The 11,649-nt window shown below is 57.1% G+C and overlaps 3 protein-coding genes across 10 annotated transcripts; all 3 read left to right on the top strand.

Annotated features, from left to right (window-relative positions):
• The first annotated feature begins 160 nt into the window (after positions 1–160).
• LCAT (lecithin-cholesterol acyltransferase) lies at positions 161–3,403 on the top strand. 5 transcript variants are annotated; one of them, XM_086351347.1, is made up of 6 exons: positions 161–337; positions 1,058–1,214; positions 1,293–1,408; positions 1,504–1,599; positions 1,685–1,909; positions 2,807–3,403. In XM_086351347.1, the coding sequence occupies exons 1-6, from the start codon at positions 184–186 to the stop codon at positions 3,379–3,381; spliced, it is 1,323 nt and encodes a 440-aa protein (XP_086207473.1). In that variant the 5' UTR covers positions 161–183; the 3' UTR covers positions 3,382–3,403. The 5 variants fall into 5 exon arrangements, with proteins under 5 accessions (XP_086207473.1, XP_086207474.1, XP_086207475.1 ...); XM_086351348.1 differs by having other exon boundaries at positions 161–548; XM_086351349.1 differs by lacking the exon at positions 1,293–1,408.
• Positions 3,404–3,605: 202 nt separating this feature from the next.
• Positions 3,606–7,425, top strand: PSMB10 (proteasome 20S subunit beta 10). 4 transcript variants are annotated; one of them, XM_086351354.1, is made up of 8 exons: positions 3,606–3,844; positions 5,260–5,347; positions 5,439–5,536; positions 5,648–5,788; positions 6,065–6,180; positions 6,291–6,349; positions 6,977–7,128; positions 7,253–7,425. In XM_086351354.1, exons 1-8 carry the CDS (start codon positions 3,837–3,839, stop codon positions 7,362–7,364), a joined length of 774 nt encoding a protein of 257 aa, XP_086207480.1. In that variant the 5' UTR covers positions 3,606–3,836; the 3' UTR covers positions 7,365–7,425. The 4 variants fall into 4 exon arrangements, with proteins under 4 accessions (XP_086207480.1, XP_086207482.1, XP_086207479.1 ...); XM_086351353.1 differs by lacking the exon at positions 3,606–3,844 and adding an exon at positions 4,864–5,023; XM_086351356.1 differs by lacking the exon at positions 6,977–7,128 and having other exon boundaries at positions 3,668–3,844.
• A 403-nt stretch (positions 7,426–7,828) lies between these two features.
• Positions 7,829–11,611, top strand: CTRL (chymotrypsin like). The gene is made up of 4 exons (XM_086349381.1): positions 7,829–7,910; positions 10,417–10,481; positions 10,584–10,661; positions 11,450–11,611. Exons 1-4 carry the CDS (start codon positions 7,829–7,831, stop codon positions 11,609–11,611), a joined length of 387 nt encoding a protein of 128 aa, XP_086205507.1.
• The last annotated feature ends 38 nt before the right edge of the window (positions 11,612–11,649 follow it).

The raw sequence follows: 11,649 nt of genomic DNA, 5'->3' as shown, positions 1-11,649 counted from the left end.
AAGAAGGCGGGACTGAATCCAGGCCCAGAGCCGGCTCCCTAAGGCTGTGCCCCTTTCCGGCAACCGCTGGCCAGCCCCATTGGCCAGGCTGTCCCTCCCACTGTCCCTGGGGCCCCTCCCACCCCCACTCCAGATAAGGCCAGCCCAGGACCGCTTTAGCGGGCACCAGGCACTAGGGCTGGAATGGGGCTGCCCGGCTCCCCGAGGCAGTGGGTCCTGCTGCTGCTGGGGCTGCTGCTCCCCCCCGCCGCCCCTTTCTGGCTCTTCAATGTGCTGTTCCCCCCGCACACCACGCCCAAGGCCGAGCTCAGTAACCACACACGGCCCGTCATCCTCGGTAAGCCCCCGCCAGGCCCCTGATACACCCGGCCAGCCCTTGGGGAACCAGGGCCCCCACCCCTGGTAGCAGAGCCTGCCAACGCCCTTCTGCCCGTGCATTAGCCCTGATTCTTAATTCAGTGTTTGGAGGGGCCAGAGGCTTGTCCTGAGGAGAAATCTACCCCTTCTTGCACCACACTGTTCCTGTGTCTCCAGGGTGTCTCCCCCAGGTGGGTGGAGTGGAGGGTGGGTGTGCCGGAGGGCTTGGTCAGGGCATTACAAGCTGTGGTCAGCTGTAGCTGTAGCCAGACCCTGGGTCCAGCCCCCTCCCTCCCCCCCGCCGCTCCTTCCTCAGCCCCCACCCCAGCAAGGACGAGGTGCCCAGCCCAGGAGGGCAGGAGAGGCCTGTCAAGTCCTGCCCCCACTCCCCACTCTGTTTGTTCTCCTCTTGGACTTTGGCAGAGATGGAGAGTCATGCTAGCTGTTTGCTCTGTGGGGGCAGTGGTCAGTGGCCTTGGCCCCTGAATCTTCCCTTCCTGGGGGGAGTCTGGGCTTTGGGGAGATGGAGCAGTGGATATGAACAGAAAGAGAGGATCTTGTCCTTAGTCTCTGGTGGTTGATGGTGTGTATAGGAGAGGAAGGGGTGGGGCTAGTCACTGTGGTGTCAGGGAGGTGAGGCTAGGGTGGGGTCCACCACAGGGGAATGGAAGGGATCCAGAGTGAAGGCTGGTGCCCGCAGTGCCCGGCTGCCTGGGGAATCAGCTGGAAGCCAAGCTGGATAAACCGAGTGTGGTGAACTGGATGTGCTACCGCAAGACGGAGGACTTTTTCACCATCTGGCTAGATCTCAACATGTTCCTGCCCCTTGGGGTAGACTGCTGGATCGACAACACCAGGTGGGTGCCGTCCCCTCTGGCCTAGTCCCTTGCCCTGCTTCTTGGCCGCGGGTCCGCTGAATGTCCCACTGCCCCCAGGGTTGTGTACAATCGCAGCTCTGGGCGGGTGTCCAATGCCCCCGGTGTACAGATCCGTGTCCCTGGCTTTGGCAAGACCTACTCTGTCGAATACCTGGACAGCAGCAAGTTGGCAGGTGTGTGTGTGCTGAGGGAGAGGGTGGGGCTCTAGGCTGTGTTGGCCTTGCAGGGGCCATGGCCACAGCCCCTGGTGCCGCCACCTCCCCCACAGGTTATATGCACACACTGGTACAGAACCTGGTCAACAATGGGTACGTGCGGGATGAGACAGTGCGGGCCGCCCCCTACGACTGGCGGCTGGAGCCTAGTGAGTGTCTCCATGTTTAGGGGGCTTGGGGGGCAGGGTGGAGGCCCCCACCTCCAGCCATGCTGACCGATCCACCTCCCTGCAGGCCAGCAGGAGGAGTACTACCTGAAGCTTGCTGGACTGGTGGAGGAGATGCATGCCACATATGGGAAGCCCGTCTTCCTCATTGGGCACAGCCTTGGCTGCCTGCACCTGCTCTATTTCTTACTGCGCCAACCCCAGACCTGGAAGGACCGCTTCATCGACGGTTTCATCTCTCTTGGGGCTCCCTGGGGTGGCTCCATCAAGCCTATGTTAGTCTTGGCCTCAGGTGAGAGGGCCTCCTGTTTCTTCTCACAGTGCCCAGCTAGGGGGTGTTGTCTACCACCTCTGGGAAATAGCCCCTTTCATTGTCCTTGGAGAGCAGTGAGCCCAGCCTGGACTGTTAGACAAACTCCTGACAGTTTGTCTCAGCGATGACAAAGGGGAGGTAAACAAAGATGAAGTGAATCCCAGCAATCTGACTCATTGCTGAGTCTGACTGAGGTCTGTTCCTTGTGGCCTCAGGTCTACCCACTCAGCTCCCAGGAGGTGCTTTGCACACGGATCTTCCCTAAGCCAGGCCACGGCAGATCTGCCAAAGCCAGGGCCAGACCCCAGGAGACCCTTCTGCCCCTCATGTGGAGCACCTGCTGTAGGCTGAGCACAGCTGGACATGGTCTTACCCCTAGGAGCTGAAGTGAAGGAAACACTCCCCAGACCACATCAATGGGTGTCAAACAGAGATGGGTCTCATCTCATCCTTCCCAGAACACAGCTCTGAGCCCTGTGCAGCACAGGCCACAAGGGTCGACAGACACTTGCCTGAGACAGAACTGCCAGCACTATATCCCCCCAACTCATACTCCCGTCCTCAGGAAACACTGCTCCCCTACCCTCCTGTTGAAGCCCTCCAGCTCTGCCTGTCAGAGGTGCCATCGGGGCTTCTCAGTTAACAAGTACACATGAACCAATATTGTAAAGTTAAATAAAAAAAAAAAAAAAGTACACATGAGCACCTCCTGAATGCTAGGCCAGTTCTAGTCTAAGACTTGGATTCTGTGGATTGGGCAAGGGCAAGATTGAGTGTCCAGCTGAGCTTGGGCTGGGGGGCCCTGGAGTTGTGGGCCTGGAGTAGCCGGGCCTGCCGGCTGGAGTAGCCCTGACCCACCTGGCTCTCTGTCCTCAGGTGACAACCAAGGCATCCCAATCATGTCCAGCATCAAGCTGAAAGAGGAGCAGCGCATGACGACAACATCACCCTGGATGTTTCCCGCCAGGCAGACGTGGCCTGAGGACCATGTGTTCATTTCCACCCCCAGTATCAACTACACAAGCCGTGACATGCAGCGCTTCTTTACAGACCTGCACTTTGAGGAAGGCTGGTACATGTGGCTCCAGTCACGTGACCTGCTGGCAGGCCTCCCAGCACCTGGCGTGGAAGTGTACTGTCTCTATGGCATAGGCCTGCCCACTCCCAGCACCTACATCTATGACCACGGCTTCCCCTACACAGACCCTGTGGATGTGCTATATGAGGATGGTGATGACACTGTGGCCACGCGCAGCACCGAGCTCTGTGCCCGCTGGCAGGGCCGCCAGAAACAGCCTGTGCACCTGCTGCCTCTGCCAGGGACACAGCACCTCAATATGGTCTTCAGCAATCAGACACTGGAGCACATCAATGCCATCCTGCTGGGTACCTACCGAAATAGCACTGCTGTACCCCCGACTGCCAGTCCAAAGCCCATGCCCCCTGAATAAAGACATTCCTTTGCTGTTAAAAGCCCTGACGTGTGTTGTGGGTTGAAGGAAAAGCACTAAGGTCCTCACACCAGGATGCATTCGTCCGCAGCCACAGGCCTGGTGCTTTGTGGAGTAAAGAGCTTTGCTAAAGCCTGGGACTGAACTGGGCACCTTGAGATGTATAGCTTCCCACAAGAAGGGCATGGCAACCTACTCCCAGTATTCTTGCCTGGAGAGTCCCAGGGGCAAAGGAGCCTGGCGGGCTACAGTCCATAGAGTCACAAAGACGGACAAGACTGGAGCGATTTAGCTTGCACAAACTGCTGGTTGAGCTATTTAAGCAGCCTGCCTGTGCCTGCCTCTGCTCTGGGCATGGGGACTGGAGGCATCTGCACACATAGCAGTGGAATGGGCATACATGGAGCCAAGGGTACAGGATGTAGAAGATCTGAAATGTCCCTCCTAGCTCCCAAATGGGCAGGTGAGACCCCGCCTCTGGACAGAGGCTTTTGAGTGCTAGGTGGGTGACAGAAGCACAAGAGTTTAGAATCTAGGAGAGTGACAGCCATTAAATAGATCACTTCACTAGTGAAGATTTAATTTTTAGGTAATGGAGCTAAGTGATCTGAGAGAAAGGTATAGAGAGCAACAAGGTGGCGAGTCTTGTGGGTCAGGAAAGGCTTCCCAGAGGAGGTGTTGCCAATGCAGAGATCAGATGGAATGAATGAGAAGGGTGACTGTAAAGACTTGTTTGAGCCTGAGAGCTGTGTGCAACTGATACAGGGTTTAACCAGGGAGTGTGACCAGATCTCCAACCTAGAAAAGAGTCCCCTCTCTAGAGCATGGAGTGTAGTCTGGGGTGGAGGGTGAGGGGCAGGAATTGTGGGGAAACCAGGGAGGCCAATGCTGTGCCCAGCAGGGAAAGGATGCTAGCTGAGACAAGCAGTAATCCAAAGAAGTGGCTAGATAAAGGGTCCTTTGGGAGGTGAAATAAGGCTTGGCCATGGGCAGAGCCTGGCATGCCTACAGGCCACCTGAGGGACAACCATGATGCCCCTCCTGAGAGAGGACAGCATCTGAAACATGGAAGACAGATCAGCATTGCCTTGGATGAGAGGACTGAGCCTCAGTGTTTGGGTTTTGGGAAGAAGGCAAAGACAGCAAACAAGAGGCAGGAGTTGGGAGAAGGACAAAAGGCAGCCATGACTGATGCTGTTGAAGATGGGTAATAATAAGAACAGAGACTTGGTCAATGTGATAGCCTTAGGGCACTGAGACTTGAGGTTAAAGGTGGGGTCAGGGTAGGCACAGCTCGGGGCTCAGGCTGGACAATGGCCAAAGAGGAGGGATTTGTCCCTCTGTTCAGACAGAGGACCCAGGAGCAGCTTGGAGTGCCAGGCAAGGGACATCTCCCCTCTTCCTAAGCTGCAAAAGACCAGAGCTGAAGGTGAAAGTGAAAGAGAAGCTGCAGAAAGGGACCAGCATGCTTTGAGGAAAGGTGAAAGCGAAAGGGGGAAACAATAGTGCAGCCGTGTAGAGGACAAGCCTTCTGCCTTCTTTTATTCCTGCTGATCCCACTCCTCTGACCCCCTGCCCACGTGGAGATGCAGAAGACAGTGCTAGAGCCCCAAAGGGGTTTCTCCTTCGAGAACTGTGAGAGGTGAGGGCGGGAATGGTTGGTTCCCCAGCTGCCTATGCCCTTCAGCGAGGGCTTCCGGGAGCGAGAACCTCAGGATCTTTAAAATTCCTGAGGGCCAGAGTGGGGGAGGGTACGTGTGTTGAACGACTTGGGTTCCCAGGTTTACCCCAGGAGGTGAGGGAAACCGGGACAGAGGTAGGGGATGTGATGAGGGTCCCAGAAGAACTGAAACCTGGGCCTCTCCTCTCCGTTTCCAGAAACGCAGCCTTGCAACGCGCCCTCCCGGGGCTCCGGGTCCCTCACGCACGCAAGACCGGGACCACCATTGCAGGCCTTGTGTTCCAAGTAAGCAGGGAGCTGGGATGGCGCGGCCTAGAGGGGCGGCGGGAAATGGGACGTGGGGACTAGGCCAACGGCTCCTCCCTCCCACCCGCAGGACGGGGTCATCTTGGGCGCCGATACTCGGGCCACTAACGATTCGGTCGTCGCGGACAAGATCTGTGAAAAGATCCACTTCATCGCCCCCAAAATCTAGTGAGCATCCCCCCGCCTAACTCTCCCCCTCCAAGAACCGCCCCCTCGTTCCCATCCGGGGTGCCAGCACATCCCAGCAACGCCCACACGGACCCCTCCTTTCGCCCTCAGCTGCTGTGGGGCTGGAGTAGCCGCGGACGCCGAGATGACCACGAGGATGGCGGCGTCCAACATGGAGCTACACGCGCTGTCCACGGGCCGCGAGTGCCGCGTGGCCACCGTCACCCGCATGCTGCGCCAGACGCTCTTCCGGTGCTGAGGCGGGTCTAAGCTGACCCCGAGGAGGGGCAGCTGCGGGGAGGGCGGGGCTGAGAGGACGCAGGACCGAAGAAAGGGCGGGGCTGAGACGTCCGAGAGCCCGGAAGAGGCGGGCCTAAGAGGAGCTAAGAGGGCGACAGCGAGGACCGCTGTCAGTTACCGGGAGCCAGACCGCGGGAAGGGGCGGGGTTCGGAGGCAGGGGCGATTTCGTGGAGGGGCGGGACTTGGGCTCCGGTGCGTTCCGCTGACCGTACCCACTCGGCGAAAAGGTACCAAGGCTACGTGGGAGCGTCGCTGATCGTGGGCGGCGTGGACTTCACAGGACCGCAGCTCTACAGCGTGCACCCCCATGGCTCCTACAGCCGGCTGCCCTTCACGGCCCTGGGTGAGCGCTTCTGCCCGCTGCCCACGAACCTTGCTATGCGACCCTGACCTCAATGTTTATCCCACTACTGGGCGGCCGCAGTTGATCTCAGATGCCCCTCTTGCTTGCAGGATCCGGCCAGGATGCGGCCATAGCAGTGCTAGAGGACCGGTTCCAGCCGAACATGACGGTGAGTGACACCTGTCCCCACTCCCCGACCACCACATTATGCGAGCATTGATGGGAAGTGCACCCGCGAGCTGGGGAAACGCAGAGGAACCCTGGCCTAGTCCGGGAAGGCTTCTCGGAGGTGACGACTGAGTGGAGACTGAGGGGCCAGTGGAATGAGGGCGAGGTGCTATGCTAACAGTGCCAAAGCTTGTACTGCCTCAGAAGTCAAAACTCAGTGCCACTTGAAGTTGAGGAGAGAGGAACAGCAGGTGGGGTCTGGGGTCTGGATTTCGTTTGGGATGGATGGAAGCAGAAGGCATCTGTATGTCACTTTATAAGCGGCTAAGGCCCGGAAAGAAAAGGCAGTGAGTGGGGAATTGGGGGTGGGTGAACAGGCCAGTGGAAGCAGAGCCACAAGTGTGACTCAGAAGTTTGTGAAGATGGGGGCAGTGGGAACATGGTGTCACTGTACAGGGGACACTGAAACCAGGGTAGAGGAGCTTGGGGTGGAGATGGGGGTGTAGGGTGAGAGAGGGAAGTTTGGGTGTGAGCAAATGAGGCCTGGCTTCAAGATGAACTGTGTCCAGGCTACAGCCTAAGGGTGATCTAGAAGGGTCCATCAGGCCTCACTGACACATCATTGCAGTTGGAGGCAGCGCAAGAGCTGCTGGTGGAAGCCATCACTGCAGGGATCCTGGGTGACCTGGGCTCTGGGGGTAATGTGGATGCATGTGTGATCACCGCGGCCGGTGCCAAGATGCTGCGAGCCCTGAGCTCTCCCACAAAGCCTATAGAGAGGTAGGAGCACCGGAGGTGGAGGAATCCCAGGGGAGGATGGATGGGGTAGTAGCGGAAGACAGGGCTATAGAGGACGGGACACTTGATGGCCCCCTTTTGAAGGGTCGTCCCTGCTTCTTCCCAGGTCCAGCCAGTACCGCTTTGCCCCTGGGACCACACCTGTCCTGTCCCAGACAGTGGTGCCGCTGACCCTGGAGCTGGTGGAGGAAACTGTGCAGGCCATGGATGTGGAGTGAAGGAGGGTGAGGCTTAGAGCTTGGAACAAGGAGGAATAAACCCAGAAAACACGAACACCTACCTCGGCAGATGACTGTGTCTGTCTTGGGTGGAGGGGAACAAGCAGCCAGCAGGGCTCTGTGGCCAAGTTGTCCCTGCAAAGGCCATTCCTTCCCATGGCTGCAGAGTCTGGCCTGAGGGACACCATTCACTCACCACCTTAGTCATCTACCCCTCTAGAACCCCAGCCCTGGCAAGCCATTGCAGGCTGAAGGTGGGAAGACCCCTCTCCATACCATGGAGGCTCCCCCACCACTCCCATGCCTGGCTTTTGCCCTCTGGTCCACGGGAGACCATTGTACAATCCAAAAGGCTCTATGTACTGCCCTCACCTAGAGCCTTTACTTGCCTCATCAGTGACCAAGGACAAAGCCCACAGCTCCCAGTCAGACCACACCCCACACACACCACGCATTGCCCCACTATGGCTAAAATGCCGATGGAGGAGCTGCTTCCTGATTCCAAGGGCAAGTTCTCACAAGCACACTCCTACAACGCCTTTATCTGTGAAACCCCTCTGATGACCAGGCACACCTGAGGTACTACGTCGTACCTGAGGTATGACGCTGAGCTTCTGTTTGCACTTGTTGGGCTATGACTAGGGGGACGGACTCTGTTTTCTGACTGCCAGGGGTCACAGGGCTCACATGGGAAGAGATGACATGACACATTTATCCAGCAGACTTTTGCTGAGCACCCAGGTGCTAGGGGCTGGTGGGAGCATCCTGCCCTGGGAGAGAATGGCAGAATTCCCCTGGAGCGTTGGAACTGCTAGAATCTGCCCAGTCCCTGGGGAGAGCCTACTCCAGGCTGGACATCCCTAGGTCCCTGATTGTGCTTTTTCCCTCAGTGTTTTTATTATGTTTTATTATGAAGGATTTTATTTTTATAAACATAAAAACTGAAAAAATTGCACACTGGGGGCTTCCCTGGTGGCTCAGTGGTAAAGAATCCGCCTGCCAATGCGGGAGACAGGGGTTTGCTACCTGGTCCAGGAAGATCCCACATACTGAGGAGCATGGGCCACAACTACTGAGCCTGTGCTCTAGCGCTGGGAAAGCTCAACAATCAAGCCCATGTGCCGCAACTACTGAAGTCCATGCGTCCTACAGCCTGTGCGCCACAAGAGAAGCCACTGCAATGAGAAGCCTGTGTACTGCAACGAAGAGTAGCCCTTGATCACCACAACCAGAGAAACGCCTGCATAGCAACGAAGCTCCAGCACAGACAAAAATAAATAAGTAAAATTATATATGTAAAAAAAAACTCCCTGAAAACCATCAGAGGGTTTGGGTTAAAAAAAAAAAAATTCCACATTGAATACCTATATACCCACCACAGACTTTACAATTAGTATTTTGTTATATTTGCTTTATTACCTATCTATCCTCCTCTCCAGTCAACAATTAACTTATTTTTTTTTCATCTTGTTGTTTTGACTGATGTGTTCTTGAATCAGCCACAGTGCTCACACTCTTAAAAGGAGGCAAACCAACTTACCCATTGCAACTCCGCACACAGGGGTGTCTTCTCTCCCTCAGTTCAGGCTCAGCTTGGAGCTCTTCAGTGAATGGGCTGTAGATACCAGGGCTTGTTCATGGGAGCCCCAAGGGCTGGACGCTGTGAGATTTGATGGCTGTCACCCTTCTACCCCTGGTCTCCATCCAGGGTCGGTCAGTCACCAAGAGCTCATACCTTGCCCTCCTGTGCACAAGACCCTTCCTAGACATCATCATGAACAGTGTGGGCTCTGGAACCAGACAGATGAAGCTTTGGGTCCACGCATACCATGTGGCAGGAGAGTTATCACCTCCCTGACCAAACCATGACTTCTGTTCCAAGTTGACAAGGAATCACTGAGATGATGTGTTAGGATTTGCCCTGTCCTGGCCACTGGCCCTGGCTCTCCACAGTAGAGCTGGTACAGGTCTACTCTACCAGTCAGGAACACCCCTGAGTGCTAAGCAGACTTCTCTGGGTCTGGCACTCCTGATAACCGTGGGAGACTTCCCTGATACCAGCCACCAAGTGGTCACCATTAAGGCTAAGCACAAGTCCTTAGTACCTGGTGCTCAACACTTGAGATGTGAGGTGGGGAGCCAATCAGAGGATAAGATTTGGGGGATGGAGGAGGTGAGAGCCTCACACCTGGGCTCTATCTGCTAAGGCCTGGGTGGAGGGCTCTGACACAGGAGAACCCTCCTGCTGACACAGCATGGGAAGGAGCTGCTTGGCTTCACTCCTGGGACTTTGGCGCAAGGACAAAGAGACCCATAAAGCCAGGCCCAGTTCTCAGCCTCATGTCTGCTGTAATGTTGCTGCTCAGACTGACCTTCAGCCTCATCCTCCTTAGCTCCTCCTGGGGTGAGTGGGCCTGGCCCAGCCCTGACTGAACAGCCTTAGGGCAACACAGTATTAGCCCAGGCTTCCTGCTCAGGGGCTGAGAAGGCGCTGGGGTGGCTAGAAGGCAAGCAGGTAGATAGAGTGGGCAAAGGAAAAAGGATGTGGCAGGGCTGGGAGAAAGCAAGAGGTGGGCAGGGGCCAGTCTCCCAAATGGGACGGGAGCTTAGGCCGGGTCCAGGAGCAGGGGAGGGTTTAGGAAGCTTCAAAGCAAAAGGATGTATAGTTTAAAAGCCATCTGGCTGTATGTGGGGTCCAGACTGCTGAGGTCTGGAGTGAGTGGAGAGGTTAGGAAGGAAGGGGACAACATACACCTGGGTCAGAGGGAAGAATGGCCTGGTATGGGGGGTGGAGTAGAGCTGGTGTGAGTAGGATGGAGAGAGATGTGGAAGAACGGACAGGACTTCGGGGTTGGTTGGATGGGGCAGCTGAGATTGCTGTAGAGGCCCAGAGGTGCTCACGAGAGGAGCAATGATAAGAGCCCTCTTGATCTGGACCCCTTTGGAGACAGCCTGGGGGTACCCAGGAGGAGAGGAGAAGTGGGCTGGGATGCGGGAAGCAGGTCCTTTCCAGTCCAACGGCCAGGCTGCTGCGTTCTTGCCATTAAACCAGTGCTGCACTTCAGCCAGAGGACTGTCAATGGGAAGATGGTAGTGCTGGGCTCCTGGCCCTGGGAGGTATTCCCATAGGTACAGGACCCTGGCAGTGGGGCAGGATCTCAGGTGTGTCATGCCTGGGTTTAGCCTGGGCCCACCCCCACTGCTAACCCCTGACCCCAGGACAGCAAAGGCTTCTGCTTCTGTGGTGGGTTTGTCATCGGCCAGTCCAGGGCGGTCACGGCTGCCCACTGCAATGTTGTAGGAGTGCTTCCCCTCTTCCTGCCCCACCTCTGCCCCACCTCCCCACTGCCTGGCTCTGGAGGCCCCTCTCTTGTCACTCTGCCCTCCCTCTGGCTGCCCAACCCCACTCTCACTGCAGCCCTGGCTGCCACTTTGTCATCCTGGGGGAGTACGACCGAGCATCTTGTGCTGAGTGCCTGGGCCGCAGATGGGAAAGGAAGGGTGGGCAGTGTAGGTGTGTAGGCCCTGGGGGTGAGGAACTCACAGGATGCCCTGGTCTAAACCCTGGCACCCATCATCCTGGGGGCCTGTGCCCACGCCCATCCTACACGGCCCCTTCCTGGCTCCACAGGCACCCTTCCTGGAATCCCACCACCATGAACAATGATCTCACATTACTGACACTCGCCTCCCCAGCCCAGTACACAATGTGCGTCTCACCAGTTTTCCTGGCTTCCTCAAATGAGGCACTGCCTGAAGGCCTCACATGGCTGGGTGCCTCAGTGGTGTGGGTAGGAACTTGGGTCAAAAATCTGGGGGGAAGGGAAGGGTAGGGGCAAGCCATGTGGGGCATAACCAGCCCCGCCCGGCCCACAGGCAGTGTGACTTGGGCACACCTGCGGCAGCGGGTTCTGCCCTGCTCACCGTGAGACGGTGCCAGCAGTACCGGGGCTCATGCATCACCAGCTCCACGATCTGTCAGGGGCCTCCTTGCGCCAGCTGAGCGCTGGCCCCCTGTCCTGTCCTCGGCACTTTCCTGTGGTACTCCTACCCCCCATGCAGACTTCTCCCCTCTCTCCCGCCAGGGTGATTCTGGAGGCCTGCTTGTCTGCCAGAAGGGGAACACATGGGTGCTCACTGATACGGTCTCCTGGGGCACCAGTGACTGCAGTGTGCCCACGCCTGCCATGTACACTCGGGTCAGCAGGTTCAGTACCTGGGTCAATCAGGTCACAGCCTACAACTGAGCCCACCACAGGCTCCGCTGGGGTCCAATAAATACCCC

Source organism: Bos grunniens, chromosome 18 (assembly GCF_055505025.1).
Source record: "Bos grunniens cultivar Pamir isolate PY7600 chromosome 18, Bosgru_T2T1.0, whole genome shotgun sequence".
In the NCBI taxonomy this organism is placed as follows: Eukaryota; Metazoa; Chordata; class Mammalia; order Artiodactyla; family Bovidae; genus Bos; species Bos grunniens.
This window is presented reverse-complemented; position numbering and strand designations above follow the sequence as displayed.

Excerpts from the sequence above, each read along its gene's own strand:
- LCAT (XM_086351347.1), top strand. The coding sequence starts at position 184 with ATGGGGCTGCCCGGCTCCCCGAGGCAGTGGGTCCTGCTGCTGCTGGGG. Across the intron at positions 338-1,057 it reads CACACGGCCCGTCATCCTCG|TGCCCGGCTGCCTGGGGAAT; the intron begins GTAAGCCCCCGC and ends TGGTGCCCGCAG. Across the intron at positions 1,600-1,684 it reads CGACTGGCGGCTGGAGCCTA|GCCAGCAGGAGGAGTACTAC; the intron begins GTGAGTGTCTCC and ends ACCTCCCTGCAG.
- CTRL (XM_086349381.1), top strand. The coding sequence starts at position 7,829 with ATGGCTAAAATGCCGATGGAGGAGCTGCTTCCTGATTCCAAGGGCAAG. Across the intron at positions 7,911-10,416 it reads CTCCTACAACGCCTTTATCT|TGCTGCACTTCAGCCAGAGG; the intron begins GTGAAACCCCTC and ends CCATTAAACCAG. Across the intron at positions 10,482-10,583 it reads TGGGCTCCTGGCCCTGGGAG|GACAGCAAAGGCTTCTGCTT; the intron begins GTATTCCCATAG and ends CCCTGACCCCAG.
- PSMB10 (XM_086351353.1), top strand. The coding sequence starts at position 4,968 with ATGCAGAAGACAGTGCTAGAGCCCCAAAGGGGTTTCTCCTTCGAGAAC. Across the intron at positions 5,537-5,647 it reads TTCATCGCCCCCAAAATCTA|CTGCTGTGGGGCTGGAGTAG; the intron begins GTGAGCATCCCC and ends TTTCGCCCTCAG. Across the intron at positions 5,789-6,064 it reads CTGCGCCAGACGCTCTTCCG|GTACCAAGGCTACGTGGGAG; the intron begins GTGCTGAGGCGG and ends CTCGGCGAAAAG.